The sequence below is a fragment of the Oncorhynchus kisutch genome, linkage group LG16 (assembly GCF_002021735.2).
Source record: "Oncorhynchus kisutch isolate 150728-3 linkage group LG16, Okis_V2, whole genome shotgun sequence".
In the NCBI taxonomy this organism is placed as follows: domain Eukaryota; kingdom Metazoa; phylum Chordata; class Actinopteri; order Salmoniformes; family Salmonidae; genus Oncorhynchus; species Oncorhynchus kisutch.
The window spans coordinates 52,378,498-52,405,782 of NC_034189.2; the positions used below are offsets into that span (position 1 = coordinate 52,378,498).

The 27,285-nt window shown below is 45.0% G+C and overlaps 4 protein-coding genes across 6 annotated transcripts; 1 reads left to right on the top strand and 3 right to left on the bottom strand.

Annotated features, from left to right (window-relative positions):
• Window positions 1-1,370: 1,370 nt before the first annotated feature.
• kpnb3 (karyopherin (importin) beta 3) lies at window positions 1,371-16,904 on the bottom strand. Of its 3 annotated transcripts, XM_031792958.1 has the most exons (25): window positions 16,871-16,904; window positions 16,713-16,791; window positions 12,974-13,054; window positions 11,632-11,824; window positions 11,355-11,457; window positions 11,095-11,191; window positions 10,813-10,917; window positions 10,369-10,612; window positions 9,803-9,890; window positions 9,154-9,260; window positions 8,862-8,986; window positions 8,469-8,558; window positions 8,099-8,272; window positions 7,460-7,678; window positions 7,201-7,284; window positions 6,020-6,152; window positions 5,689-5,810; window positions 5,354-5,450; window positions 5,065-5,237; window positions 4,777-4,944; window positions 4,346-4,468; window positions 3,863-4,082; window positions 3,285-3,513; window positions 2,904-3,045; window positions 1,371-2,692 (listed from the first exon to the last, which is right to left on the bottom strand). In XM_031792958.1, the coding sequence occupies exons 4-25, from the start codon at window positions 11,813-11,815 to the stop codon at window positions 2,606-2,608; spliced, it is 3,114 nt and encodes a 1,037-aa protein (XP_031648818.1). In that variant the 5' UTR covers window positions 11,816-11,824; window positions 12,974-13,054; window positions 16,713-16,791; window positions 16,871-16,904; the 3' UTR covers window positions 1,371-2,605. The 3 variants fall into 3 exon arrangements, with proteins under 3 accessions (XP_031648818.1, XP_031648819.1, XP_031648817.1); XM_031792959.1 differs by lacking the exon at window positions 16,871-16,904 and having other exon boundaries at window positions 16,713-16,825; XM_031792957.1 differs by lacking the exons at window positions 16,713-16,791; window positions 16,871-16,904 and adding an exon at window positions 14,894-15,090.
• nudt15 (nudix (nucleoside diphosphate linked moiety X)-type motif 15) lies at window positions 13,958-19,376 on the top strand. The gene is made up of 3 exons (XM_020469250.2): window positions 13,958-17,044; window positions 17,134-17,330; window positions 17,481-19,376. The coding sequence occupies exons 1-3, from the start codon at window positions 16,890-16,892 to the stop codon at window positions 17,582-17,584; spliced, it is 456 nt and encodes a 151-aa protein (XP_020324839.1). The 5' UTR covers window positions 13,958-16,889; the 3' UTR covers window positions 17,585-19,376.
• Window positions 17,814-20,913, bottom strand: LOC109877561 (carboxypeptidase O). Its single transcript, XM_031792960.1, has 9 exons — window positions 20,765-20,913; window positions 20,510-20,576; window positions 20,330-20,431; window positions 20,004-20,108; window positions 19,410-19,526; window positions 19,055-19,148; window positions 18,653-18,855; window positions 18,449-18,533; window positions 17,814-18,287 (listed from the first exon to the last, which is right to left on the bottom strand). Exons 1-9 carry the CDS (start codon window positions 20,842-20,844, stop codon window positions 18,022-18,024), a joined length of 1,119 nt encoding a protein of 372 aa, XP_031648820.1. The 5' UTR covers window positions 20,845-20,913; the 3' UTR covers window positions 17,814-18,021.
• A 1,823-nt stretch (window positions 20,914-22,736) lies between these two features.
• Window positions 22,737-25,983, bottom strand: cpo (carboxypeptidase O). Its single transcript, XM_031792961.1, has 9 exons — window positions 25,839-25,983; window positions 25,589-25,655; window positions 25,409-25,510; window positions 25,047-25,151; window positions 24,825-24,941; window positions 24,451-24,544; window positions 23,979-24,181; window positions 23,785-23,869; window positions 22,737-23,654 (listed from the first exon to the last, which is right to left on the bottom strand). The coding sequence occupies exons 1-9, from the start codon at window positions 25,916-25,918 to the stop codon at window positions 23,389-23,391; spliced, it is 1,119 nt and encodes a 372-aa protein (XP_031648821.1). The 5' UTR covers window positions 25,919-25,983; the 3' UTR covers window positions 22,737-23,388.
• Window positions 25,984-27,285: the final 1,302 nt, after the last annotated feature.

A 27,285-nucleotide genomic window follows, 5' to 3' on the forward strand; every position in this document is an offset into this window, starting at 1 on the left:
GGGTAGGCAGACCATTCCATAAAAATGGTGCTCTATAGGAGAAAGCCCTGCCTCCAGCTGTTTGCTTAGAAATTCTAGGGGCAGCGTCTTGTGACCGTAGCGTACGTGTAGGTATGTACGGCAGGACCATATCAGAAAGATAGGTAGGAGCAAACCCATGTAATTTTTTGGGGCGGCAGGGTAGCCTAGTGGTTAGAGTGTTGGACTAGTAACCAAAAGGTTGCAAGTTCAAATTCCCGAGCTGACAAGGTATAAATCTGTTGTTCTGCCCCTGAACAGGCAGTTAACCCACTGTTCCTAGGCCGTCATTGAAAATAAGAATTTGTTCTTTACTGACTTGCCTAGTTAAAAGGTAAAATATAAACTTTTTTATTTATTAATTTAATGCTAATTTCTCTACCATAAGCCACCTCCAGCGCAGCAGAAGTGTAACCACGCCAGCCCAAGACTTCCATAACCGGCTTCTTCACTTGCAGATCGTCTGAGACCAGACACCCGATGAAACTGCGTGTTTGCACAACTGAAGAACCTCTCCACAAAACTTCTGCGTGCTCGTCGTCCTCATCGGGGTCTTGGCCTGACTGCAGTTGTGTCGCAAATGTTCATCTTTGATGGCCACTCTGTTCAGGGTGATGAGTGCCCCATGGAGGCTTTGGGGTTATATGGGCAGGTGTAACATAACTTTAGACCGTCCCCCCGGGCGCAAACCAGGGACGCTCTGCACAACAACTGACACCCAACTGTTACCCATCGCTCCACAAAAGCCGAGGCACTTGCAGAGCAAGGGGAACCACTACTACCACTACTCAGAGCAAGTGACATCACCGATTGAAACGCTATTTAGCGCGCACCACCGCCAACTAGCCAGCAGTTTCACATCCGTAAGCTACAGACAAACTCAAATGCATTTTATCGATGGTAATTTGAAAGCAAAAATATACTGTGATGAGGCCCATTGCAATCACCTAATGTTTCAGCATGATATCGCACTGCCCCATGTCTCAAGGATCTGGAAGCAATTCCTGGAAGCTGTGTCAGTTCTGCCATTGCATGCATACTTAGACATATCACCCATTGAACAGGTTTCAGATGCTCTGAATCGGTGTACGACAGCGTGTTTCAGTTCGCGCCAATAGCCAGAAACTTCGCACAGCCATTGAAGTGTGACAACATCCCATGCGAAGGAGTGGTATCGTGCTGCATGAGACAAGTGGTCACACCAGATACGGACTGGTATTCTGATCCACGCATATACATTTAAAAAGGTATTTGAGGTATCTGACTAGACGCATATCTATATTCCCAGTCGTGTGAAATCCAGATTAGGGCCCAATTTATTTCAATTGACTGATAGGAACGGAACTCTAAAATTTAACTGTTGCATGTGGTTTATTTTTTGTTCAGGGTAAAATCAACTTTCCTTATTTCATTCATGTATAATAAACCTACATTGCAGTGAAAGTGACAACCCATGCATTACATTATGACAAATTCTGCCAATCTGAAATTTATTGTTGACATCCACCAAATATCTGCAGGGGTGCTAAGGTTCTAAACCAAATGTTAGCAGAGGATGGATGCACACATTAAGAAAGTCTATTCCATGCGTCTACATGTCTATAACCCAGCACATTGTGGCTAAGACACTTAATCCTAAACCAACTTCATTTAATTGGTGTAAACCTTCATGAAAAATAAACCTACATTTATACAGGGTTTCAGGGAAAGGAAAATAACACCTATAAAGGGTTTGTTTTAAATCTCCTAGACAAACAATCATGATTCCCTCTCACTCATTTATTAAAGGAGAGCTTGAGTTAGCCACTGACACATGCTGTTAGTCTTGAGAATAGACAGATTCAGATCAGTGAGCCAACGGCATACAGAGGCAGTTTCCTCCAGGTGCCACCGTGCGGCTCCGTCAGAAAGAGAAACAAAAAAAGCCTAAACAAAAAAACAAAATTCAGAGGCAGGAAGTGGTCACCCCATGACATGTACACACTCCCCTCTTCCATTCCCCAGTCCTCTAGTCAACACTCCTCATACAGCAGCTGGGTCCTACCAAGTCTGATACTTCTAGGAGTTTATTACAGCTGGGTAAACATGACATTTTCACATGGTTCCACAGAGCACAACTACACCAGTTAAACTTAAGTCAATTTCATCAAAAGACCAGATGATTCTGAACAGTTTAACAGGATGGAGAAGAAACTGAATTAATACTTGTGTTCATTTGTTTTCCCTTTGTGGAGGTGAGGCCAACAACGCTCCAACCGTCAGGATTCAGGAAGAAGAGGGTATAGACCACTCCAGTGGGCGTTAACACATTAGTGACTTAAAGGGGAGGGGTCATCCTCTGGAGGGGGCAGGGTCTTATTGACAGTCACTCAGACAAAATCAACCTGGTCCCTACAGTTAGTCGAGTGCAGGGGAGAGGGACTGGATAGGGAGGGGGGCAGGAGGAGGCTGCAGTGAAGTCCACACGCTACAGATCAGAGATGGAAAAGGAGGTGGGGAGGGAGTTGGTGATCTAGGAAGGAGGAGATCCAGGAGCTAGATGTTTAAACATGGTCTTGTTGTTTTCCAACAAAGGGGATAAGGCTTCTCAAGCAGTGTTGAGGAGGTCCTGGATGGCCTTCTGTTGAGTCTCATTCAGCATCGTGACACACTGGGTCCACAGTCCTCCAGAACCCTGGGGGGGGGGGACACAAGAAGCTTTTAGATGAAGAAACTGCTGACTGACTACTAGACCTAGGACATGTCAATGTGGGACACTGACAAGGTGTTTCAAATGAACCTCGGTTTGGTTTACGCCTATATTCAGTATTCCTCAATGCTTGGCTCAAAAAGCAGGAGTTCCTAGATTGAACAAACTTCCTCCGGCAAGTAGAGCATTCCCTCACCTGTACTTGGCGGATGACATTTGCCAATCTCTTGCTGCATGCATCCTCACTCTTGACTGACTCGTTGGCGACCCCTTCAGCGATGATCTGGAATATCTTGGGAAGATTTGCATTGTCTGGTCCGAGGACAATAGGATTGTTGCTGTTGGAAGGAAAATGCATCAACAAAGAGAACATCTATACCATAGACATATCATCTGCAACACTTGGGTGATGTTCATTAGGCGACAATGTAAAACGTCTAAAAACTAAGCAACAGAACACGAAATAAAATGTCTTATTGGCCAAGTTGCATTAGACCACTCCCCGTTTGTCAGTTTCCAGCCATTTGGAGCCTAATGAACACAAACCAAATCAGTAATATTAAAGTCAGTCCCCCACCTTTCAATAAGGTCACAAAGGAAGTCAAAGGTGTGCACAGCTTCCTCCTTGTCTTCGTTGAGTGGCAGCCAGGAGAGCCAATGGGGAAGGATCTCGTTGACATTGGCACACTCAGGCCTGAATCTCATGACCTTGCCCACGGCTGAGATGCAGTTCTCTGTGGCGTTGACGTTCTCCTTGACCTTGGAGTCTGGAGACTGGATCACACCCAACAGCGTGGGCAGTGCCTCTGGAGAAGAGAGGATAACCAGAGTCAGGAGAGGGCAGAGACATGTCCAGGGATGCATGTCAACAGTGCAACAAGCAGGCTATCCATAGTGGGCTGTAGCCATGTGAGCAAGTCTAAATCATGACTTGCCCACTGACTAGGTTCAATGTAATCAAGCTAGATACATATTCCTAGATAAATACAGAGTGCCTTCAGAAAGTCGTCAACTCCACTTATTCCCAAATTTTGTGTAAAAAGAAGTGCAATCAACTTCAATCCCACCTTGTAACTAAAAGTGTAACAAGTCAAGGGGTGTGAATACTTTGAAGGCACTAGCTGGATAGATAACATGACCCTGTGTGTCAGGTACCGGTGCAGAAGGGTCGGTAGTTCTCTCCTCCGTACTGAGCCATGACTCCTACGCCGTAGGCTGCAGCTTGTCTCACTTCGGGGCTGGTGTCACTCAGCGACAGGGCCATGGCCCGCAGGAAGAGTTCCGCGTATTTAAAGGAAGAGGGGCTGCAGTGCTCAACCACGTCGTCAAAGATGCACAGACCCCACTGCCTGTCTGCCCACGGCCTGCTAGGACACTGGAGACAACAGCAAGAGGTCAAAGGTCAGCCCTGTAACAGCACCAAGCTTCTGTTGATTAAATCCTACATGGTGTTACACACCAATGTGACCCCACATACATGGACATGTTCATTAGGCACCAAATAGAAGAAAACTGACAAACAGTGAAGACTAGAAATGCTAGTTTTCCACTAGGTTTTGTCACAGTGTGCCCTAATGAACATGACCAAGGACCATGTTAATGTCTGTCTGTTGGAGTGAGTGATGGAAGGATCCTCACCACGAGCTGTACGATGAGCTGTAGAAGCTGCTCAAACCACGGCAGCACTTGTTCCTTGTAGCTGCTGAACACAGAGTGCAAAATGTCTGACACTTTGGTCAGTATGTACACATCGTTTTCATCCTGCAGAGAACACAACAATCACATGGTAGGAAACACTGCCAGGGAAATGGGAACAGAACAGTTGGTTCATGCAGAAACGCATCATGCAAGACAAGGCTGAAATATGTTGATTCATTCTAGAGCTGAATAAACACTTAGAAAAAGCAGGTGTGAACACAAACACTGCTATTGGACAGTACAAACATGACATGGCTCACATCAGTGCAGTCACTATGGCTGTAAACTTGAATATTTAACATCAAGCCACATTACCTTGCATCTAACAAGTCATAAAAATTCCCAGAAGGTCCGTTGTGAGGAACGCTCACCTCGTCTTGTAAAGTTTCCTCCATGCCCTCGTCGTAGTCCTCATCCTGTCGTTTGGCCTGTCTCAGCTCCTGGTTCTTAAAGTGTTCCTCCAGCTTCCCCTTCAGGATCCCTCCCAGCTCTTCAAAGTGCTCGTTGTTCAGGCAGCCCTCTCCCATTAACTCAATACACTGGAGGGCAACCACAGTCAGCATCTTTCCACATCATGAATTAATTGCAACTTAAATTCATAAGATTCATTTGTGGAAATGCCACAGACGACATAATCCGAGCATATGTGGGATGGTTACCTTGGCAAACGAATGCATGATTTCTGACAGGACATCCGAGTCTGGCTCTGTGCCAATGGCCTTGATGAGGGCGTCGCACATGAAGTGCCACATCTGTGTGAGGTAGTCTGGGCCTCGTACCCGCGCACACTCCAGCAGCAGGGGCATGGACTCCGCTGCTGCCACCCGCACACGTACAGACAGGACAGTCAAGGACAACAACAGTCCCATTCAGAGACCTGCCAGACAACAACAGTCTTCAATAAACATGACGTTCAACACGTAGTGAGCGCTCCCATTAAAAGGATATCATCGTGGAAGTAGAACTTGAGCAGAGGAACCATCAGTTTGACCACCTGTTCTGTGTACTCTACAAACCCTTCCTTCAACTCTTTGGCATAGCACACCTGGAGAACACAGAGACAGGCTTTTAGAAAGAAGACCTGCTGAGTTTATTAAAATACAAGACAGCTTATTATTTGTCTTGGGAAGGAGACAGGGTTAGCCTGAAAGCAAAATGGATGAAAAAGGAAATTCATCTAATCCCTAAACTGGAAATGACTCCAAATCTAAAGCAATACGGCAGCCATGTTTAAATTAAGTTCTATTCGTGTGTGAGCAGCACTGCCCCTCGCCCAGTCTCACCAGCATCTGGCAGGCGGTGGCCTTCTCTTCAAGCCCGGCTGTCTTGATGCCAAAGCTCTGCTGGTCTCCCAGGTTCACAAACTCCCATCCGTCATCCTCCGACATGTTCTCCATGTCCTGGGCTGGGGAGGGAAGCCAGGAGAAAAGGCTTGGTTAGCCACAGGACACTACCCTTCACACAAGCATAGCAAGCCAGTTGAATTGCATTTCCACCAGGTTTTGACTTCAATAATTCAGATTCTTTGGTGACTATGGGAACCCTGCAATGTTCTATAGGAGTCTACTGTGGATACCAAAATCAATCCCAACATCCAACCAGCGTATTACTTACTGTCCAGGAGGGCCACCTCTGGCTTGATAGAGGCAGTCTTCATTAGGGGCCCCATGACCACAGGTAGGTACTGCTGGAACTCTTTCCCCAGGATCTTACACATCCTGGCCCAGGCTGAGATCATGTAGGAGATCTGAGGGAACAGACAACCAGGGGTTCGTTCAGTACAGAGAGAACTGTTTGAAATAACATTTTATTTGTCACATGCGTCAAATACAACAGGTGTAGACCCTACTTTTTAAAAAATTTATTTTACCTTTATTTAACTAGGCAAGTCATTTAAGAACAAATTCTTATTTTCAATGACGGCCTAGGAACAGTGGGTTAACTGCCTGTTCAGGGGCAGAACGACAAGCCTTTAACCAACAAAACAGTTAACTTCTTGAGGGTCGGGGGCAGTATTCAGGTGGTTGACGTGCCAAAAGTAAACTGCCTGTTATTCAGGCCCAGAAGCTAGGATATGCATATAATTTGTAGTATTGCATCAACTCTGAAGTTTAAAACTGTTACAATAATGTCTGAGTATAAGAACTGATATGACAGCTGAAAAACCAAGGTGAATCCATCCAGATTTTTTGTTGGTGTCTGCCCATTCAAATGCTTGTCAAAGGAACACCTCCCAGGTTGCAGTTCCTAGGGCTTCCACTAGATGTCTGTCTTTAGAGTTTCAGGCTTGTTTTTGGGAAAATGAGCTAGAATTTGTAGTTTTTCTGGGTAGCTCTCATTTTGACTGTAAAGAACATACTATTCTCAGTCTTTAATTTGATTGTTTATTTACATATTAGGGTACCTGAGGATTGATTAGAAACGTTGTTTGACTTGGACAAAGTTTATTGGTAACTTTTAGGATTCCTTTGTATGGATTTTGAACGAGGGAAACAGGTGGATTATTGAGTCAAGCGCACCAACTAAACTGACTTTTTGGGGATTTAAGACAATATTTACTAAATAAATTAAGAGTAATAAAGTGAACAGGAACAATGGGGAGGCACTACCAGACCGTGTCCAATAACAGATTTGCGATTTCAGTTGCAAAACGTTTCACTACAGTGTTCTCTACATAACCCAGCAGTTCAATTCCCAAAACAATGCAGACAGAAATGCAACAATTAGAGCAGCCAACAGTCCCCCGCTCTGATGGATAATCACATCCATTCTAGACAACACATCTGTAAACATACCTGTGGGTCGTCATCCTCCAGGTCATTGAAGTCGGTCTGGGTCTTCAGCAGCAGCTGCATCACAGCTGACGCATCAGGCATGAACTGAGACAGAAGGGCAATCAGTCAATGTTTCACCAAACAGACGAATACAAAATGGATGGAGAGGAAATAACACTTAAAGTACAGGCATTGAGCATGTATGCACATCTTGGTGTGTGACAAATCCTCTTGCATAAGAAACATTTACTGAACACCTGGTAGACAAAGCAGTGTGTACCTTGTCCTTGCCGACAGCCAGGCCGATGAGGCTGATACACTCGATGGTCTTCCCTCGGAGCAGCCTCAGCTCCTTCTGCACAGCGTTCTCCACGATATGTTTGAGGGAGGGCATGAACAGGTCGTAGTAGGGAACAAACTTCTCCTCGGCCGTGTCCGCCACAGACGCTATGGACGTCACCACCTGCTCCAGAACCAGCTTGGTACCCTTCTGGATCAGCTGGGACGGTGGACAGAGGGCTTCATTAGCTTATTGCCTAGATGAGTAATTCAGTGGCTTAAAGCATCCATTAACATGGTCATTGATCATGACCTACCAAGGCCCATTAACAAAGACGTACGTCTGATAAGGGTTTGTGCTGCAAAACAGATGAGACGGATAATGTTTGAAATCAACAAAGATTAGCATTTTTCCCCTAAACAGATTGGTAACTCAAAGCTGAAACTCCTTCGATTACATCAAATAAATATTGTAAATGTAGTCTGACATTAAGTAACAGATTCCTACAGCGAGAGAAACCCGTGGTGGAGAACAGACCTTTAATCTCCCAAAAGGTCTTACTGCTAAACCATAGAGGACTGTCGCAGAGAAATACCCTGTGGGTTGAAATGTTTAATACACACACTAAGACAGACAGACCTCCTGTAGTTTGGCCACCATGATGACATGTAGGTGCTGGACCAAGCTGTCCAGATAGGGGATCAGGAGGGACTTGGGACAGTCCTCAGTGAAGTTGATGAGGGCCGCGGCAGCGTGGGCCTGGACACGGGGGTTGGTCTGGTCCTCCATGGTCTGCAGTAGGGCAGAGATCACCTGGTGGGAGAGGGCACAGGGTCAAAGGTCAGCTGACATTAATATAAATTTGCATCCGTATGAGTTTGATAAGCTGTGCAGGCCTAAGACCCCGTTTGACATGGGCACTTTCTTTACAAGAGGTGGTAAAACTGCCAATGTAAAACTGTGTCCTCAAAATCCAGTTCAACAAATCATGTGGAAAAATCCATTATACCTTATCATGGAATTTCTTTTGGAAGGTGGGGGCGAAATCTGTGGCCATCTGCCCGATGGCGTTGCATGCAGCATAACGGACTCTGGGGTGCTGGAAACAGAGACAAAGGGTCAACAACAAATCACATCAGGGAGAAACCACAACGTCAATGTGAAACAGATTCAACAGAATTAAAAAGTACTTTGTGACAACTGCTGATGTAAAAGGTCTTTACAGACTGTAGCCCAGTTGGTACAGCAGGGGTTTTCCTGCAACGCCATGGTAGTGGGTTTGAGTCCCGCGACCACCCATATTTAAGGTACGCACGCAAGACTAAGTCGCTATGGATCAAAGCGTCTGCTAGATGGCGCGTATATTATATATGAAGGCATTTGATTGGTTGAATAAACTCACAGGGTCCTGACAGAACAGTAGCAGGAAGCTGACGATCTCGTTGAGGATGGCCTCCATCTGTTGGTGGCAGCCCTCCCCGATGGCCGACAGCGCCATGAGGCCGGCGTGGCGGTACTTCCAGTCAGCTGACACACAAACATACAGTTACTGACATGTTGCTAGGTAACATCACAGCTGGGTCATACCTGCCACCCTATGGTACATGATCTGCATGATCGAGACCATGTCCAAGAGAGTGGTTCTGGATATGACAGATGTAGTAGAAGTGTTTGAAATCAAAGATAAGACATACGGTTCTGCAACATAGTCATGATGTGCTGTTTGATCATGGGCAGCACCATCTTTCCTCCCAGCCCACAGGCCATTCTGTCCAGAGCGCTCTCTCCTGCAACTGCATTGCTGTGAAACCCACGCAAAAATACAACAAGTTAACAACCCCATCCTACATTACCATGGTCAGATTATGCCTTCAATCACCTTTGAACCTTTTGTACACGCTATAACCATTTTTGCTGGGGTAAATTCTTGCAGTATGCTTCATCAGCAGTGCAGGAAATACAGGTTTAGGCTGTACCAGTTGAAGATTGTGTGCATGTGATGTAGCTGGCATAGAGATGGAATGAATAGAACAGGATTGGAAACTCTAACCCTAGAAATTTGACTGGTAAACTTATGGTACATTTGCATGGCTGCCTGGTATTGTGATGCAATCATTTTCATGGTATTGTAGAATGTTTATTAAAATTATGCTAATTGATTTAGCTCATGCAATGGTATGCATTTGTTGTAATGTCAGTTGAGTTGAACCACAGCACAGATTGATGGTACACTTTCTGCTTAGCTCCATGAGTAGACTTGCAATGGCCACCAGACCACCCACCATTGACTTGAATGGGGACGGCCGTTCTATTCATGACATTTCTGTAGTAGCTAGGCTGTACCTGTCAAAGTCATCGTCCTCCAGCTCATCAGCCATAGACCACTCCTCATCCTCCTCCAGATCCACCATCATAGCCAGCATCTGGGGAACTGCACAGAACCACCACACCAATACATCACTGACTTAACTGTGACCACTGAGGACAAACAATGGTGAACACTTAGTCAACAGCAAACTACAATTACTATCCTACGTTTGGACTAAACCCAATAGTGACAAACCTCCAAACTAAATGCTAGCTTCTGCTGCTGAAACAACCCTCAAATGAGAAACTGTTCAAACAGCTATTCAGTTGCATTTTTAGCCTGCAGTCAAAAGGAGTCAGACTGAAATAGCACTTTGAAGTGCTACAGCACACGGCAGAGAGTTGATTTAGACACTTCCCAAAACAACATTTCCTTGAGCTGCACCCAGTTTACCTCTGAAGAGAACAGACTGACTGCATCTCCACTGGCATGAGAGAAAATGTACTTCCTGCCACTCCTTACAAAAATACATCTGAGTGAATCAGTACACCTCAGACAGCAGACTGGGGTGATGAGACAGGGCGGTTTGACCAACACTCACCGCTGGATGCCACGATGGCGGTGTGTTTCCTCAGCATAGCGGCGGCAGTCTCAGACAGCGTGACGATAACCTCCAGGGCCAGCTGCCTCTGCATGTTGGTCAGGGTGGTGTCAGCACACAGCTTCAGGCTGAGCTGCAGGGTGGCCTCCAGGTTGGGTCGCAGGTACTTGGGGGCCGTGTCAGCGATCTCAACCAGAGACTTCAGCACAGAGTCATCTCCCTGGTAACACGACTCATTCACCGCCTTACCAGAGACCGAGAGGGATCGTTAAAACCAGCAGAACGGGTAAAGCTACATTACAATAAAAGAGCACATCACATCTAGAGATTCATCTGAGAAGGAATAATTATCAAAACCGCTAACAGACAACATGTAAAGGTACATCTGTGATTTGACTGGAAGCCAATTTCCCCGGAGCAGACGTGTGGGGGGGGCTGTCTCACCTGCAAGATGCCTGGCAGCAGGTCAGAGAAGTGCTTCAGCAGGGCAGCGTTGCCCTCATTGGACAAGACGAAGGAGGCTGCAGCGCGGGCAGCTAGGGTACGGATCTACAGGGGGGAATAAGGGAGACAATGACACTACCAGTTCGGGTGACAATAGTTTATACAAGACTTGAGTTATCCTTCCAGGAGCTGGAGTGACTTTGAAAGCTGAAAACGTGTCTGCAGAGTTAGCAGTTTCTATTCAAATGGAGGTGTGGAGTGTTACCCCTGCATGGCACTCACCTGTGGGTTCTCCTGGTCCTGCATACACTGGACCAGCATCCTCTTGATCACCTCCATGTAGTGCTGCTGCTGGTTGCCAAAGATACCTGGGAAGTTCCTACAGCGAAAGACCAGAGCATAGTGGGAGTTATGACAAAGGCTGCATATGCAAAGCTTAGGCTATACTCCAGTCATCGTACAACAACACAGATCAACAAGTAGTCATTAACACTTTGTTTTCAGAATAACTCGTGAAGTCTGGGGGGGGTTGGGTTTCTCACCAGAATATATGCAGGGCGGCCTCTCTCAGGCCAACGTTGTCAGAGTTGACCGAGTCAAACAGGAACTTGAGCAGCTCTGGCCACTGGTTGTTTCCATCATCATCTAGAGGAACCATGTAAAGACAAGAGAATGTAGTATACCAGACTGAGCTGAAGGAGCCTGTCCATATCACTCCACAAGGGGACACATCCAAAGTGTTTCATAGTCAAAACCACTGAGGCTATGCATGGACCAAGAGGTCAACTGCAGATCCCCCTCAGCTGTCCCCTAACCAACCTAGGAGGTTGCGGCAGAGCTCTGCAGCGATGTCGGCGACCTTCTTGCGAATGTTGGGCGAGGCCTCTGTCTGGATGCTGGTGACCAGCTCTGTCTTGATGGCCGTCTGCATGTCCACCGTCAGGCCGGGGTAGATCTCCTCGAAGGAGGACGACAGCAGCCGCCGCAGCAGCACCGCCGCCATAGTCTTGACCTGAGGGGGTGGGGGACACATTTCATGGTTACACCAGAGGTCAATGCCTCCATTTGATCAAAGTTTAACACGATTAAAGTCCACCGTTTCATTCGGTCAAAGTCTTCCTTGGCAACCAGTCCTTAACCCTGACATGTAGATATCCGAAAGGGACAATTGGAAAAGCAAAACAACTTGCCTCAACATAGATGATATCCTCCTGAGCAAAGCCTAGCTCTCTGAAACAAAGATCTAAACATGTCAAGTAGGCAGCAGAGGTATGCTGTTCCCGGTCGAGTTCCCTGTCCTGCTCCCGTTTCACCACTCTATAAATACTGTCACGCGAGAGAGGGGCATGGAGGGCCAGGCCGCATAGACCATCCAGCGCACTACTTTTAACCAGGGCCCATCGTCAAAAGTAGTGCGCAATATAGGGAATAGGGTGCCATTTGTGATGCCGAATGAGCTAACAGATGCTGCTCAGCCATCACACCCCCATCTGAATAAATGTCGAGGACGACTCACTGAAACGACCGTCACACTGGTCATGTTCCCCTGCTCAGACGCTGCATGCGTCAACCAATGGTTACGTGCCACATCGACTATGCGGTCAGGCACCAGATTGCTATCACTTATGTGGGGTTCTCAGAGGTAAAATACCTATCCAGGCGTTGTAAGATCTGGCATTTGTCAATGTCCGAGCAGGGCAGCAATGGCCATGTATGAGTTATTACACTATTACTGTGCAGGTTGGTGAGCATAAAAACAGGGTATTTGAGCTGATGCAATGCAAAAGGACTCCTTCCGGAAGATGAAATGACTACAGGATTCCTAGGATAGAATGGATGCTGCACAACAACGGTATTACAATAAGAATTTGGCTACAGAAGTACTGTGACACGGCTTGGTCTTGTGACTAAATTTCCTTCCAAGACTTGTTTACATGAGCTCATTCTCCCCCTCAGAGACATTGTTCATCTTTAAGAGTCAACCATGGGCAGCAGGTAGCCTAGCAGTTGGGCCAGTAACCGAAAGGTTGCTGGAGCAAATCCCTGAGGCAACAAGGAGAAAAATCTGCCGACGTGCCCTTTAGCAAGGCACTTGACCCCAATTGCTCCTGTAAGTAGCTTTGGTTAAGAGAGTCTACTAAATGACTCAAATGTAACAAACCTCTTCTGCGCAGGCTGCATCTCGGATGGCCTGCAGCAAAAATGTGATCTTTGTCTGACCGGGGATGGTGTCATAAGCTTCCTGCAAAGAGAGAGAATGCGTCAGTTAGAGGAAGCATTCACATGTTCTCCTGAAAGCTATTGCCCTGATAACAGAGGTGCTTGGGCATCAGAGTGAAATTCAGGGTTATGAAAATCTCCCTTGGGGCAAAGTTAGACTAATAGGCGTTCTCATCTTAACTAGAAGCTACTCATTAGTTTGTCTAATGCAGCAGCTGTCTGACATCTGGTTATTAACACTATGGCTGTTGCTGGATGCTTGGTGACATGGGGGGGCTAAATTGTGACTGCCACTGCACATTCTCTCTCCAACAATGTGGATGTATGCCCCGGGACACACCCCACACCGCCTTTTCAAGATTTCTGCTAACTCCGTCACTGCAGCTAAAAGAATAAATAAACTAATGGGGGAAACACTGAATTAGTTCTGGTTCGTAGATGGCATCTTTTAGTTTCTGCACCCGGAACATTGACAGGGTCAGCAAATAAGAGCACATAAGCCCACCACAGGACAGTTTGGATTTATTGGTGCTATATATAGTGTTATGTTAATGAGTGTGACTACATCTAGCTCAGAGTATCTTCGCAGTAGATTACAATGCCCAAAGCATTGACCAAGGACATTTAAAATGGACTCATTGAATCTAAACTTGTTTTATTCTATCCCTGCTGTCCAGTAGGTTGGTAGATATAATCCTGATCTCCATGACGTTCTCTCTGTGTGACTAAAGGATTCCGATGAGCTTAACCATCGGCAGACACTCATTGTCTTTCATAAAGGAAAGTGCTGACCGCTAGTGGGGGATGAGTGCGATAAGATTCAAGTGAAACTCAAAGCCAGAGCCCTGATGAAGAGACCGTCCATAACAATGCGCTACGGATCCCAATCTCGGATTGATCACGGATAAGTATGTCTAGTCAGTGTGAAAACAAGATAATTAACGTTAGCTGCTAATCCTAGTAGCTAGTTTCAGAAACTCTGAGACCAGGCTATCCATAAAGATTACCAACTAGTGACACAGCTGACCAGGTAGATGTGTGGATTACACGCATGCTAATACAGGCGTGCTCATATGATCTGTATATTTACCAAGATAGCTTGCTATCGTGGTAGATACCGACCTAGTTGCGACACATCGCACCTGAAACAAAAAGCCCACAGGTCCAGACAGACTAAGCTCTTATACATGTAGATTACTTAGCGGACGTAACGACTGTAAAACGAACTAGTTTGTTAGCCATCTTATAACTAAAGTTATGCATCGTCACACCAGCTGACATTACATAGGGAGTAAGCGAGATAACAGTCGTTTGTAGCTTCGGACTCTAAATGTATTGCAACATAGCTGGCTAACTAGCTAACGTTAGCTACATTTCCGACCGGGGCCCTTGACAATTTTATGTTGTCGATTAACGTTTCTTTAGATAGACTTGAGAAATCGACCTCAGTAAAGCTTCGGGTGAGGAACCAAAATATTTAACTACCTAAAACATAGCTAGTTAAACTAGTAACGTTAGTAGCTACTGTAACCGAAGTGGTGATATGCGTCTCTAACTTGCTAATTAACGTTAGCTGAGCACGACTGTAGTGTTAGCTAACGTTAGTTATAGCTAGAGAAGGGCCTTTTAAAATCGTTGACGAAGCCTTAATGACTTGCTTACTAACGAAGTTTCATGGATAAATGAATTGTGCCATTTCCACATGCTACATTTTTAGCCAACTAGTTAACGTTAGCTACTAAGCCGTAGACTAGTCCACTTCGGCTTCACACGTGGGCTGGGCTAATCGCAAATTGGCAAACTCTAGCGAGTAGCCTCAGCGCGGTGCTATCGACCTAGACAGTATATTTTGAGAGCTTACCTCGGACTGTTTCCTGATGTCGTTGTCAGGGCTCATCAGGTTGCCCAGCAAGATGTAGAACTGCTGCTGCTCCGCCATTGCAGTGAGATCCAGAAAACGCTCAGCCAAGAGAGACCGCGGAAAGGAAAGCCGGCAGACGTTGCGACCCCTTGCACCGGACACAAAACACCCCAGGTCCTGATTGGCCTCTATTATCAACGCTACCCTTCGTAGATTGGTTAGATATATAGGGATACACGTAGTTGATAGGTGTTTGGTATATGTGTTGTTCTTATTGGACAGTGAAAATCCAACCACGAAGCGATTGGTGAAATTTCTCGGCGCACCCGCCTGTAAAATTAAATGGGCGTTTCTCTCGTTATTTCGATGATGTCATTACAAAATATTACAAAAGCGCGGGAAATTAACACATTGTGGGAAAATAGCAGATAGAAAGTCTTTGAGCGCAGTGAACAGGGTTGCGGCTAGATGGGATACAGTTTACGTGAAAATGACCACAAAAGTGGATAATTATTTTGCATTTTAGCCAGTGGTGGAAAATGTACGCAGTTTTCATTATTGAGTCAAATTAAAGATACCTTAATAGGAAATTACTCAAGTTAAAGTGAAAGTCACCCAGTAAAATACTACTTGAGAAAAAGTCTAAAAGTATTTGGTTTGGAATATACTTAAGTATCAAAAATAAATGTAATTTCAGAAATGTACTAAAGTATCAAAAGTAAAAGTGTAAATCATTTCAAATGTCTTATATTAAGCAAATTATGGAACAATTGTTCGTGTTTTTTTTAATTTACGGATAGCCAGGGGCAGACTCCCAACACTCAGACATTCAGAAACAAACCAAGGGATGTTCTCTTGATAAGTGTGTGAATTGGACCATTTCTGTCCTGCTTCAAAATGTAACGAGTACTTTTGGGTGTCAGGGAAAATGTATGGAGTAAAAAGTACATACTTTTCTTTAGGAATGTAGTGAAGTAAAAGTTGTCATAAATAGTAAAGTACAGATACCCCAAAAAACTACTTAAGTAGTACTTTAAAGTAATTTTACTTAAGTACTTTACACCACTGATTTTAGCTAACCTTAAACATTTTCAGAACCTTAGCCTAATTCTTATTTTAATTAAATTTTTAATTTTACCTTTATAACTAGGCAAGTCAGTTAAGAACAAATTCATATTTTATTATTTTTATAATCCTTTATTATCCTGACTTGCTGCGTAAATTCTCCTAATTTACTACGAAAATCCCCTTCTGGTCAATTCTGACAAACCGTTTCCCTTTTAGTCAAAACGAGTGAACAGTAAGCACGTATTATCTGCCACACCAAAATACATAACAGTATTAGCATACTGTGTGTAGCCTAATAAGGCGATGTGTTTATGTTGCCATCAATTCAGAAAAAATGAATGTGAGACTTTTTCATTGTTCACATAGTTGGCAAGGCTATGCAGTTTCTGTAGCCGGCGGCCGCTTAAAATGCAGTTTCTGTTAGCCGGCGGCCGCCTAAAATGGGGTAGCTTGCTCTGACAAATGTGACTGATGCAAAAGCAGCCAACAATCTGTGGTTCCATTTTTGTCCAGTCCACTGTTGTAGGCTACTACTAAAACTATAATAAACTATCTCTGGCTACACTATGGACTATCACTTCCAAAATAACATTTTGATGTAATATCACATCAGGGCAATAAAGGGACGGTTAAAGATAGGGAATCATAGCATACACGTTTGCTTATAAATATTTCCATCTGCATTGCTTAATGTATCTACATTTCTAAGCTACCCAAATAACTTTGCCTGATAAGCAACAAAAAATTGTACCGGAAGTGATATTCACGTGTCAACCTGGCTCGTTCCGTTCCTATCGTTGCGGAGGAGGAGCTGTGCGTGGTGAAGTTGCCTGAAACGATAGAAGAGCATATGCCATAGCATGTGTTTATAGTAGAGCTATTTGCATATAGTTTTACTAAATGAATTACCGTGGTCTGATTTGACGAGATGACACAAAACTGCAGACCCCTCAAGCGCCCTGGTGTCGGAGTAGGGGTTCTGGTCACAGATTCAGCTCACTCCAACTGCGTCCTCGTAGGAAAGCGAAAAAGTGCAATGGGCAAAGGAACGTATCAGCTACCTGGCGGTCATCTAGAATTTGGGTGAGTAGCTAAGTATTTCTTAATGTAAACAAGTGTGTGATATTAATTTCATATTAAAGTTGACTAATAGTTGTATTTTTCATTTGAAGAGAGACCTGGGAAGAATGCGCACACAGGGAGGTGATGGAAGAGGCAGGAGTGCGCCTGAAAGAAGTAAGGTTCGCATCCGTGGTGAACTCCATCAAGCTCGATGAGCAGTACCACTACATCACCATCATCATGCAAGGAGAAGTGGACAGGAGCTACCCAGCAGAGCCAGTCAATCTCGAACCAGAGAAAAACGAAGGTGAGAAACCTGGCTATCCCAGTCTCCTAGGTTCCCAGGAATTCCAATGGTATTACTGTATTTGGCCTGCACTATTTACTACACTGGTAAGTTAATGATTTGTATCTGAGTTTATGTAGATATTTTGGCCTCTCTGTCTGTTTGTCCCAGGTTGGACATGGACACGGTGGGACCAGTTTCCTCAAGAGGACCAACTCTTCCTGCCTCTGGCCTGCCTGAGACAACAGGGCTTCCAGCCCTTCAACACCACATAACACTGCAGCTACCCAGAAACAGAGAAGAGAGGGGCGAAACACAGGGATAGAAGACACATACATTAGAACTGCTTTGTAGGACCTAATGAAGTCAGGCAGTTGGGTATACATGGTAACGGTTGAACTAATGTTGATCAGCACCTTTGGTTGGGTAAACATGGCAACGGTTGCTGGACTTATGAGGGGACAACTCATGGATCTAACAGAAGGAAGTTATGACAACAAATCATTACGGTTTGAGTGTATTTATATCAATGAAATGTTAATGCAAAGCACACTGTACTACAAATAACCTGTATGTGTTTTGTCAATATTAAAAGTAACATAAGAAGTAGATGATAATTTAACAGTTTTGCAGTAGAGTTTTAAAGACACAAGTAGCATACCACACTTGACAAAATAAGTGGGTTTCATCTGACTCCTGCAGTCCTCCGAGTCTACAGCAAGATGGCACTAGAGACCCAGGCTGCCAGCAGTGTGGTCCACAGTGTTGCCGTGACGGTGGCAGCATAGCTGTAGAAGGCCTTGTCGTGTGTGTAGGTGATGATGTGTTGTGCTCCGGCGTAGGCCTCCTCACAGGTGGGCTGGATCTGGTCCTCTGGGAGCTCGAAGCCGTGTTCGCCCTTGTCCCTGAGCTCAAAGGTGAAAGACAACGGGATGCCGATCAGCCTGGCGAAGTCCTGAGACGAACCCAAGAAGGGATCTGGAGACAGAGAGAGTTTTATAGGCCAGTAGTTGTATAGTCTCTTCCCATTGGATTGCCATGTGTCCGAGTATAGATGTGGGTCTTGATAAAATGGGATTAACCAGGCATTGCTCACTTCAGTGTTTGGTGACTCGTTGTCTTCCCTCAGCCTTACTTACACAGGATATCAGGTGAGGTGCCTACAGTGTAGTCCATCCCATGGACAGCCTTTATAGCCATGGCTGCTCCCAGACCCACCTCCATCTGGCAACACAGAGACATACTGCAGGTTAATATGGTCAGAAAACACGTGCACCCCTGTTGATCCCCATTTTAAAACACTGGTCTATTACAACACAACTTATTTTGGGGGGCGGGCGTACCAGCTCATCATGGTTGGGTGCTGAAGTGTTGGGATGTCCGTAGGGCACCAGGAGCTGCTGGCCATAGGAGTGGATGGTGAGGAAAGCCAGAATATCTTCTCTCATTTTCCCCAACATGTCTGTGACGGCCCAGGCCTCAGACTCAGAGAGAGCCTTGGTGCCGCAGTAGAACAGATTGCAGCAGTCTGTCGAGACACCAACCACTGCACAGACAGGAGAGGAAAACACAGGATGTGTGTGTGTTGGGGTTGGGGTCAATTCAGGAAGTAAACCAAATTCCAAATGTTCCTCATTGAAAAGCATTGAGAATTGGAATTTCAGTGTACTATCTGAATTCAATGGAATTGACCCCAACCTTGGTATGTGTGAGTGAGTGTGGTTTAGAGTAAGAACCATACTCACTGCCCCAGTTAGCGTAGAAGTTACGATTGAGGTCTGTTCCATAGCAGGTACAGCCTCCTGTTCCTGGAGATCTGGACTTCCTCCACAGTCGAGTCTACAGAGATAAGAACCACTAGTCACTAACTGGAATGATAATACTGTCATCAATAATATTTCTGTTACAATATGTCATCTAAGCCAATAGATGGCACTCTTGTTACTTGTAAGGTCTACTCATATATTGTACCAGCATGTCTAGGTCTATTGTGAACTATGTACTATACTGATAACACCTGGCAGAGATGTGATGCAATTAAAGACACAATTTGTCATATTTCCAGTAGTTTGCTCTGAAGTAGCATTAATCAGTACTTACACTTTCATTATGCCAAGAGTAGATGTAGCCATCAACGTTTAGGACTGGTGTGATGTAGAAATCCAGATTTTTCATCATCTCATTCACCTTGGTGTCGGTTTTGTACGTTCTCAGGATCTGTTGGTAGAAATCAAGGAGGAGATTCTCACCAGTACTGCTTCATGCTCTTTCATTTCTATGATAATGCACACACACACACACACACACACACACAATGTTTTGTACAGCTAACCTTGTGGGGGGACACAATTCCGTCCCATTCAAAATCCTATTTTGCCTAACTCGCAACCTGTACTCTTACCTTAACCCAAAAACCTTACCTTAAACCTAACCCTAGCTCCTAACCCAAAAAGTAACCCTGGCGCCTAAACCTAATTCTAATACTAATTCTAACCTTAATCCTAAACCCCCTAGAAATAGCATATGACCTCGTGGGGACCAACAGCATGTCCTCAGTTGGTAACATTTTTGTTTGTTTACTATTCTTGTTTTGTTTACTTCTGGTCCCCACAAGAATAGTTAAACACGTCCACACCTCTTTAACGAAGTACTGGCAGAAACATGGATATGTTTCACTGTAATGGACACACACACCTCTCTGACAAAGTACTGGCAGAAAGCAGGAGTGATCCATTCTCTGGCGTGGATCCCACAGTCCATCCAGATAGCCTTCTTCCTCACAGTAGAACGCAGACCAATCTGCAACACAACAACCAATAGGAGATAAGTACATCTAAAATCTGCAAGACAACAACCAACAGGAGATCTCCATTGAGCTGCAGACATTGGCCTCTTGGGTCTAGTCAAAGCAGAAGAACACTAGTGATGAAAGCTACTTAGTGGTTTCCCTGTAAGACTGACCTAGCCAGGGCCAGGCATGCTGACGACAGTGAATGCAGAGAGAGAGAGAGGTGAAGAACCTTCAGTAAGGTGATGTTCCTCCTCTCATAGGTTTGACCGTAGACCATGGAGGACACAACATCTGGGTTCTCCCTCTTCATCTGCTCCATCCATGCTGTAATCTATAGGGAGAGGTACCAGAGTCTCTATGCAGTGAGGACTCAGTCATTCTTTATGTGTGTGTGTGTATTCTCCCTCACCTCTGACATATTGTGGTACCTGGTGTAGTAATTCCTCTCAGTGGTCTCCTCTCTACTCCAGACAGCACTGAACATTGACACACACATACTCTATGCACATCAAACGAATACATCTTGGTTTGGTGGTTATAAATTGGTTGTAAATCAGCTACCGATGTATGAATCTTTAATAAAAATCCTGTTAGTCTGACTTGTTAAGTCATCCTTCATAGGAGACTAACCGTAGTAGAGTTACAGTATCCCTCCCAGACTCACCTGTCCTGGGCTCCATGTCCACTCTGGACAGCCAGAGATAACAGAACCAATCCAACAGAGCCCAGACCCAGCATCATCATCAACAATGTCCCTCTCTCCTTTACTAACAGGTCTCACAACTCACTGTGTCAAATCAAATCAGTCACCTGGGCAGCAGGGAGAGGACTTTATACAAGTCCTCATCTAGATGAAGACACGTGCAGCCCCACATCTAGATAAAGACATGATGTAAGAAACTGTTATCTCTGTTATCTCTGTTATGTCATTACAAGAAAGAGAAAAGAAAGATAGAATGGCGCTGATCTAGTGGTAATAAAATAAATATGTAAAGCCACACCTTTACCTTGATCAGACGAACTCACTAGTCTGACGACTGTGATTATCTCAGACGCACTAAAAGCCAATTTATGCTTGATCCGAAAGAATGTTAGTAAGTGCCATATAGAGGGTGTGATGGAAATTGCGGCGGATCTGGAGGCATGTTGATAAGGACTCCGTGAAAGTCCTAGCCACTGTCCTCATTCAATGCCATTTTAACTACGCTAGTACTTCCAGGTTTGGGGGCTTATCTAAGCTTTGAAGGGGAAGCTCCAGATAGACCAGAATAAGCTGATCAGGGTAGTATTGAAGGTGAGTCCACGTACTCCCATAGGCAGGAGCTGCTTTCAGGAACTAAACTGGCTGCCTGTTGAGGCTGGGGTGTTCCAGATTAGACTGGGTTTGGTTTACAGGAGTATTTATGGTTCTGCCTGTTGAGGCTGAGGTGTTCCAGATCAGACTGGGTTTGGTTTACAGGAGTATTTATGGTTCTGCCTGTTGAGGCTGGGGTGTTCCAGATTAGACTGGGTTTGGTTTACAGGAGTATTTATGGTTCTGCCTGTTGAGGCTGAGGTGTTCCAGATTAGACTGGGTTTGGTTTACAGGAGTATTTATGGTTCTGCCTGTTGAGGCTGAGGTGTTCCAGATCAGACTGGGTTTGGTTTACAGGAGTATTTATGGTCCTGCCTGTTGAGGCTGAGGTGTTCCAGATTAGACCGGGTTTGGTTTACAGGAGTATTTATGGTCCTGCCTGTTGAGGATGAGGTGTTCCAGATTAGACTGGGTTTGGTTTACAGGAGTATTTATGGTCCTGCCTGTTGAGGATGAGGTGTTCCAGATTAGACTGGGTTTGGTTTACAGGGGTATTTATGGTTCTGTGCCCAGATATCTAACGGATGACTTTCCCCACGTTAGGGATGCACACAATCACAGCACCAGATCAGGTGTTGCTGGTGTGTGCTTCTACAGGTTCAGGAGTAATGCTGGGAAAGGTAATGTCTTGTATACTGGAGCCTCAGAATGGAATGAGTTGCCTCTGCCCACAAAAACGACGTCCTCTCTGGACAGCTTTAAAAATAAAGTTAAAATATGTTTGATGTCTTCTGTGCCCATATGAATAACCCCGATGATGAAACGACAGTGATGAGATAGATGTTCTTCTTCTTTGTTTTTAGGTTTTATTATCTCAATGCCACACTGTGTTTAACTGTGTTCAACGTTGTCTAGCCATCTTGTCCCAAGAGGACCACAATGGAAATAAGTCCCAGACTTTATTGTGTGTTATCCTCCATGATATTTCTCATGTGCATGTATGGCTTTTTAAGTGTTATGTGTGTTTGTTTTTTTAAATGGTCAAATTAATAAACTAAACTAAACTGAACAGAAGCCAAATTGAGCTCTGTACCACATCACTGTGCACCTCCCAAATTATGCAATGATGCTGGGTCCATATAGCTCCGTATAGCTTCATATAGCTCTGCATTAACATGATTGGTTTACAGTAGGTGGGGGCGATAGGTCCTGTATGAACACAAGCTCACTTCCTTGACAACTTCCCTCACAACAGCTCTGCGAAGTGCAATAAGTATGAAAGCCCTGACTTCTGCAGAGGCTGTATCACCGTAAATACTGCACGGCCAATGCAGACAACAGATTGACCATGCAGCGCCTTTAATGCTCCTCAGCTACACATGGACAGGGGAGAGGGGGTCAACGTAACCTTCTGCTACCCAGGAACAGTGGGTTTTTGTTCTACTTTACTTGTTTATACATACAAATGATAGTACTACTGATATTGATTACCGCATTGTTGGGAACGAGCAAACAAGAAAGGCATTCCACTGTACTTGTGCACGTGACAATCAAAACTAGAAACCTGACAGAGGTGAAAGCAACTGGACACAATGGTGCTGTTGGATCTGATCAAGTTAAACAGTCAAATCTTTCATCCGGAGCAGAGGTTGATCTAATGTAGAACTGGACCTTCACTGAACTCGTGGGGCTCGATAACAGAAGCAGGACGTTACGACAGCATTACATAGCAGTTGAGTATATTTATATCACGGAAATGTTCATTCAAAATATACTACTGTACAAACGTGTTTGTGTTTTGCCACTTTTAACGACCGTTATATTTTACAGCAGAATTGTAGAGAAACAAATAACAAAGCACAGTTGATAAAATAAGTGATTGAACAGATTATATAGTCTATCTGACAGTTTATCACTTTTGTCCAAAGTCTCATTTCTGAATATACTGATAAACTGCCACTGTCTTCTGGCCTGACTCCTGCAGTCCTCCCAGTCTACAGCAGGATGGCGCTAGAGACCCAGGCTGCCAGCAGTGTGGTCCACAGTGTTGCCGTGACGGTGGCAGCATAGCTGTAGAAGGCCTTGTCGTGTGTGTAGGTGATGATGTGTTGTGCTCCGGCGTAGGCCTCCTCACAGGTGGGCTGGATCTGGTCCTCTGGGAGCTCGAAGCCGTGTTCGCCCTTGTCCCTCAGCTCAAAGGTGAAAGACAACGGGATGCCGATCAGCCTGGCGAAGTCACGAGATGATCCCGAGTTGGCATCTGGAGACAGAGTATAGGCCAGTGGTTGTAATAATAGAGAAACACAAGAAAGGATTTGTTGAATTGTAAACAGTGCACAGGATATTCATGTAACTATAGCCACTTAGAAGTCACAGTATCCTCTACTTACACAACACATCAGGTGAGGTGCCTACAGTGTAGTCCATCCCATGGACAGCCTTTATAGCCTTGGCTGCTCCCAGACCCACCTCCATCTGGCAACACAGAGACATACGTTATTAGGGTCAAAGAAATTGCTCCCCTGTGCGTCTCCAAAAGCAGAATTGAAAAACGCTGGTCTACTTGTGTGTGGAACAGGCGTACCAGCTCATCGTAGTTGGGTGCTGAGATGTTGGGATGTCCGTAGGGCACCAGGATTAGCTGGCTATAGGAGTGGATGGTGAGGAAAGCCAGAATGTCTTCTCTCATCTTCCCCAACATGTCTGTGACGGCCCAGGCCTCAGACTCAGAGAGAGCCTTGGTCCCGCAGTAGGTCTCAGAGCAGCAGTCTGTCGAGACACCAACCACTGCACAGACAGGAGAGGAAAACACAGGATGTGTGTGTGTTGGGGTTGGGGTCAATTCAGGAAGTAAACCACATTCCAAATGTTCCTCATTGAAAAGCATTGAGAATTGGAATTTCAGTGTACTATCTGAATTCAATGGAATTGACCCCAACCTTGGTGTGTGTGAGTGAGTGTGGTTTAGAGTAAGAACCATACTCACTGCCCCAGTTAGCGTACCCCAACCTTGGTGTGTGTGAGTGAGTGTGGTTTAGAGTAAGAACCATACTCACTGCCCCAGTTAGCGTAGAAGTTACGATTGAGGTCTGTTCCATAGCAGGTACAGCCTCCTGTTCCTGGAGATCTGGACTTCCTCCACAGTCGAGTCTACAGAGATAAGAACCACTAGTCACTAACTGGAATGATAATACTGTCATCAATAATATTTCTGTTACAATATGTCATCCAAGCCAATAGATGGCGCTCTTGTTACTTCTAAGGTCTACTCATATATTGTACCAGCATGTCTAGGTCTATTGTGAACTATGTACTGTACTGATAACACCTGGCAGAGATGTGACGCAATTAAAGACACAATTTGTCATATTTCCAGGAGTTTCCCAGAATGTGTCAAAGCAGGTCTGAAGTAGCATTAATCAGTACTTACGCTTTCATTATGCCAAGAGTAGATGTAGCCATCAACGTTTAGGACTGGTGTGATGTAGAAATCCAGATTTTTCATCATCTCATTCACCTTGGTGTCGGTTTTGTACGTTCTCAGGATCTGTTGGTAGAAATCAATGAGGGGGTTTCCATGATTGGTACTCACACCCCTAGACACAGTCCTGACAGGAACATGGATATGTTTCACTGTAATGGACACACACACCTCTCTGACAAAGTACTGGCAGAAAGCAGGAGCGATCCATTCTCTGGCGTGGATCCCACAGTCCATCCAGATAGCCTTCTTCCTCACAGTAGAACTCAGACCAATCTGCAACACAACAACCAATAGGAGATAAGTACATCTAAAATCTGCAAGACAACAACCAATAGGAGATAAGTACATCTAAGCTCTATATCTTTCAGTAACTGAGTTGTGGCCATCATCTCCCTTGTTTGTCTCCCAGGAGACATCTATTGTCTATTGAGAGCTAGAGAGCGAAATAGAGAGAGAGAGAGAGAGAGAGAGAGAGAGAGAGACAGAGAGAGAGAGAGAGAGAGAGAGAGAGAGAGAGAGAGGTGAAGAACCTTCAGTAAGGTGATGTTCCTCCTCTCATAGGTTTGACCGTAGACCATGGAGGACACAACATCTGGGTTCTCCCTCTTCATCTGCTCCATCCATGCTGTAATCTATAGGGAGAGGTACCAGAGTCTCTATGCAGTGAGGACTCAGTCATTCTTTATGTGTGTGTGTGTATTCTCCCTCACCTCTGACATGTTGTGGTACCTGGTGTAGTAATTCCTCTCAGTGGTCTCCTCTCTACTCCAAACAGCACTGTACATTGACACACACATATGCACATCAAACAAATATTTATTGGTTTAGTGGTTATAAATTGGTTGTAAATCAGCTACTGATGTATGAATCTTTAATAAAAATCCTGTTAGTCTGACTTGTTAAGTCATCCTTCATAGGAGACTAACCGTAGTAGAGTTACAGTATCCCTCCCAGACTCACCTGTCCTGGGCTCCATGTCCACTCTGGACAGCTAGAGATAACAGAACCAATCCAACAGAGCCCAGACCCAGCATCATCATCAACAATGTCCCTCTCTCCTTTACTAACAGGTCTCACAACTCACTGTGTCAAATCAAATCAGTCACCTGGGCAGTAGGGAGAGGACTTTATACAAGTCGTCATCTAGATAAAGACACACCTTTACCTTGGTGAGAAGAACCCACTAGTCATAGGTTCTGTTAATGTGTAATCAGGAGTCTAATACAATGGAGGAGGGTGTAAATATCACAAGAGGGGGTGAGGGGGAGGGGGAGAGCGAGAGAAAGAGCAGGAGAGAGAGAGAGAGAGAGAGAGAGAGAGAGAGAGAAAGAGAGAGAGAGGGAGGGAAAGAGAGGGAGGGAGAGAGAGAGGGGAGAAGGAGCGAGAGTTAGAGAGAGAGAGAGAGAGAGAGAGAGAGGAAGCGATTCCCAAACCTTCCATAACAAAGCCATCACCTGCAGAGAAATAAGTCCTCTAAGCAAGCTGGTCCCGGGGCTCTGTTCACAAACACAAACAGAAAATGCTATTTGGCCCTAAACAGAGAGTACACCGTGGCAGAATACCTGACCACTGTGACTGACTCAAACTTAAGGAAAGCTTTGACTATGTACAGACTCAGTGAGCATAGCCTTGCTATTGAGAAAGGCCGCCGTAGGCAGACATGGCTCTCAAGAGAAGACAGGCAACAGTATGTGCTCACTGCCCACAAAATAAAGTGGAAACTGAGCTTCACTTCCTAACCTCCTGCCAAATATATGACCATATTAGAGACACATATTTCCCTCAGATTACACAGACCCACAAAGAATTTGAAAACAAATCCAATTTTGATAAACTCCCATGGCTATTGGATGAAATACAACCGTGTGCCATCACAACAGCAAGATTGGTGACCTGTTACCACAAGAAAGGGGCAACCAGTGAATAACGAACACCATTGTAAATACAACCCATATTTATGTTTAGAAATGGTTCTTTTTGTACTTTAACTATTTGCACATCGTTACAACAATGTATATATACATAATATGTCATTATAAATGTCTCTATTCTGTTGGAACTTCTTGTGAGTGTAATGTTTATTGTTAATTTTTCATTGTCTATTTCACTTGCTTTGGCAATGTAAACATATGTTTCCCATGCCAATAAACCCCTTGAATTGAATTGAATTGAGGGAGGGAGGGAGGGAGGGAGGGAGGGAGGGAGGGAGGGAGGGAGGGAGGGAGGGAGGGAGGGAGGGAGGGAGGGAGGGAGGGAGGGAGGGAGGGAGGGAGGGAGGGAGGGAGGGATCAAAGGTATTAGCACATAGCTGAGAGAGTGGAAAGCCTGGTTTATTACCTCATCATAATACCCAAATCACTGATGACATCAGAGATACAGGGCCTGTAACCAACAGCCCAACGAGCTC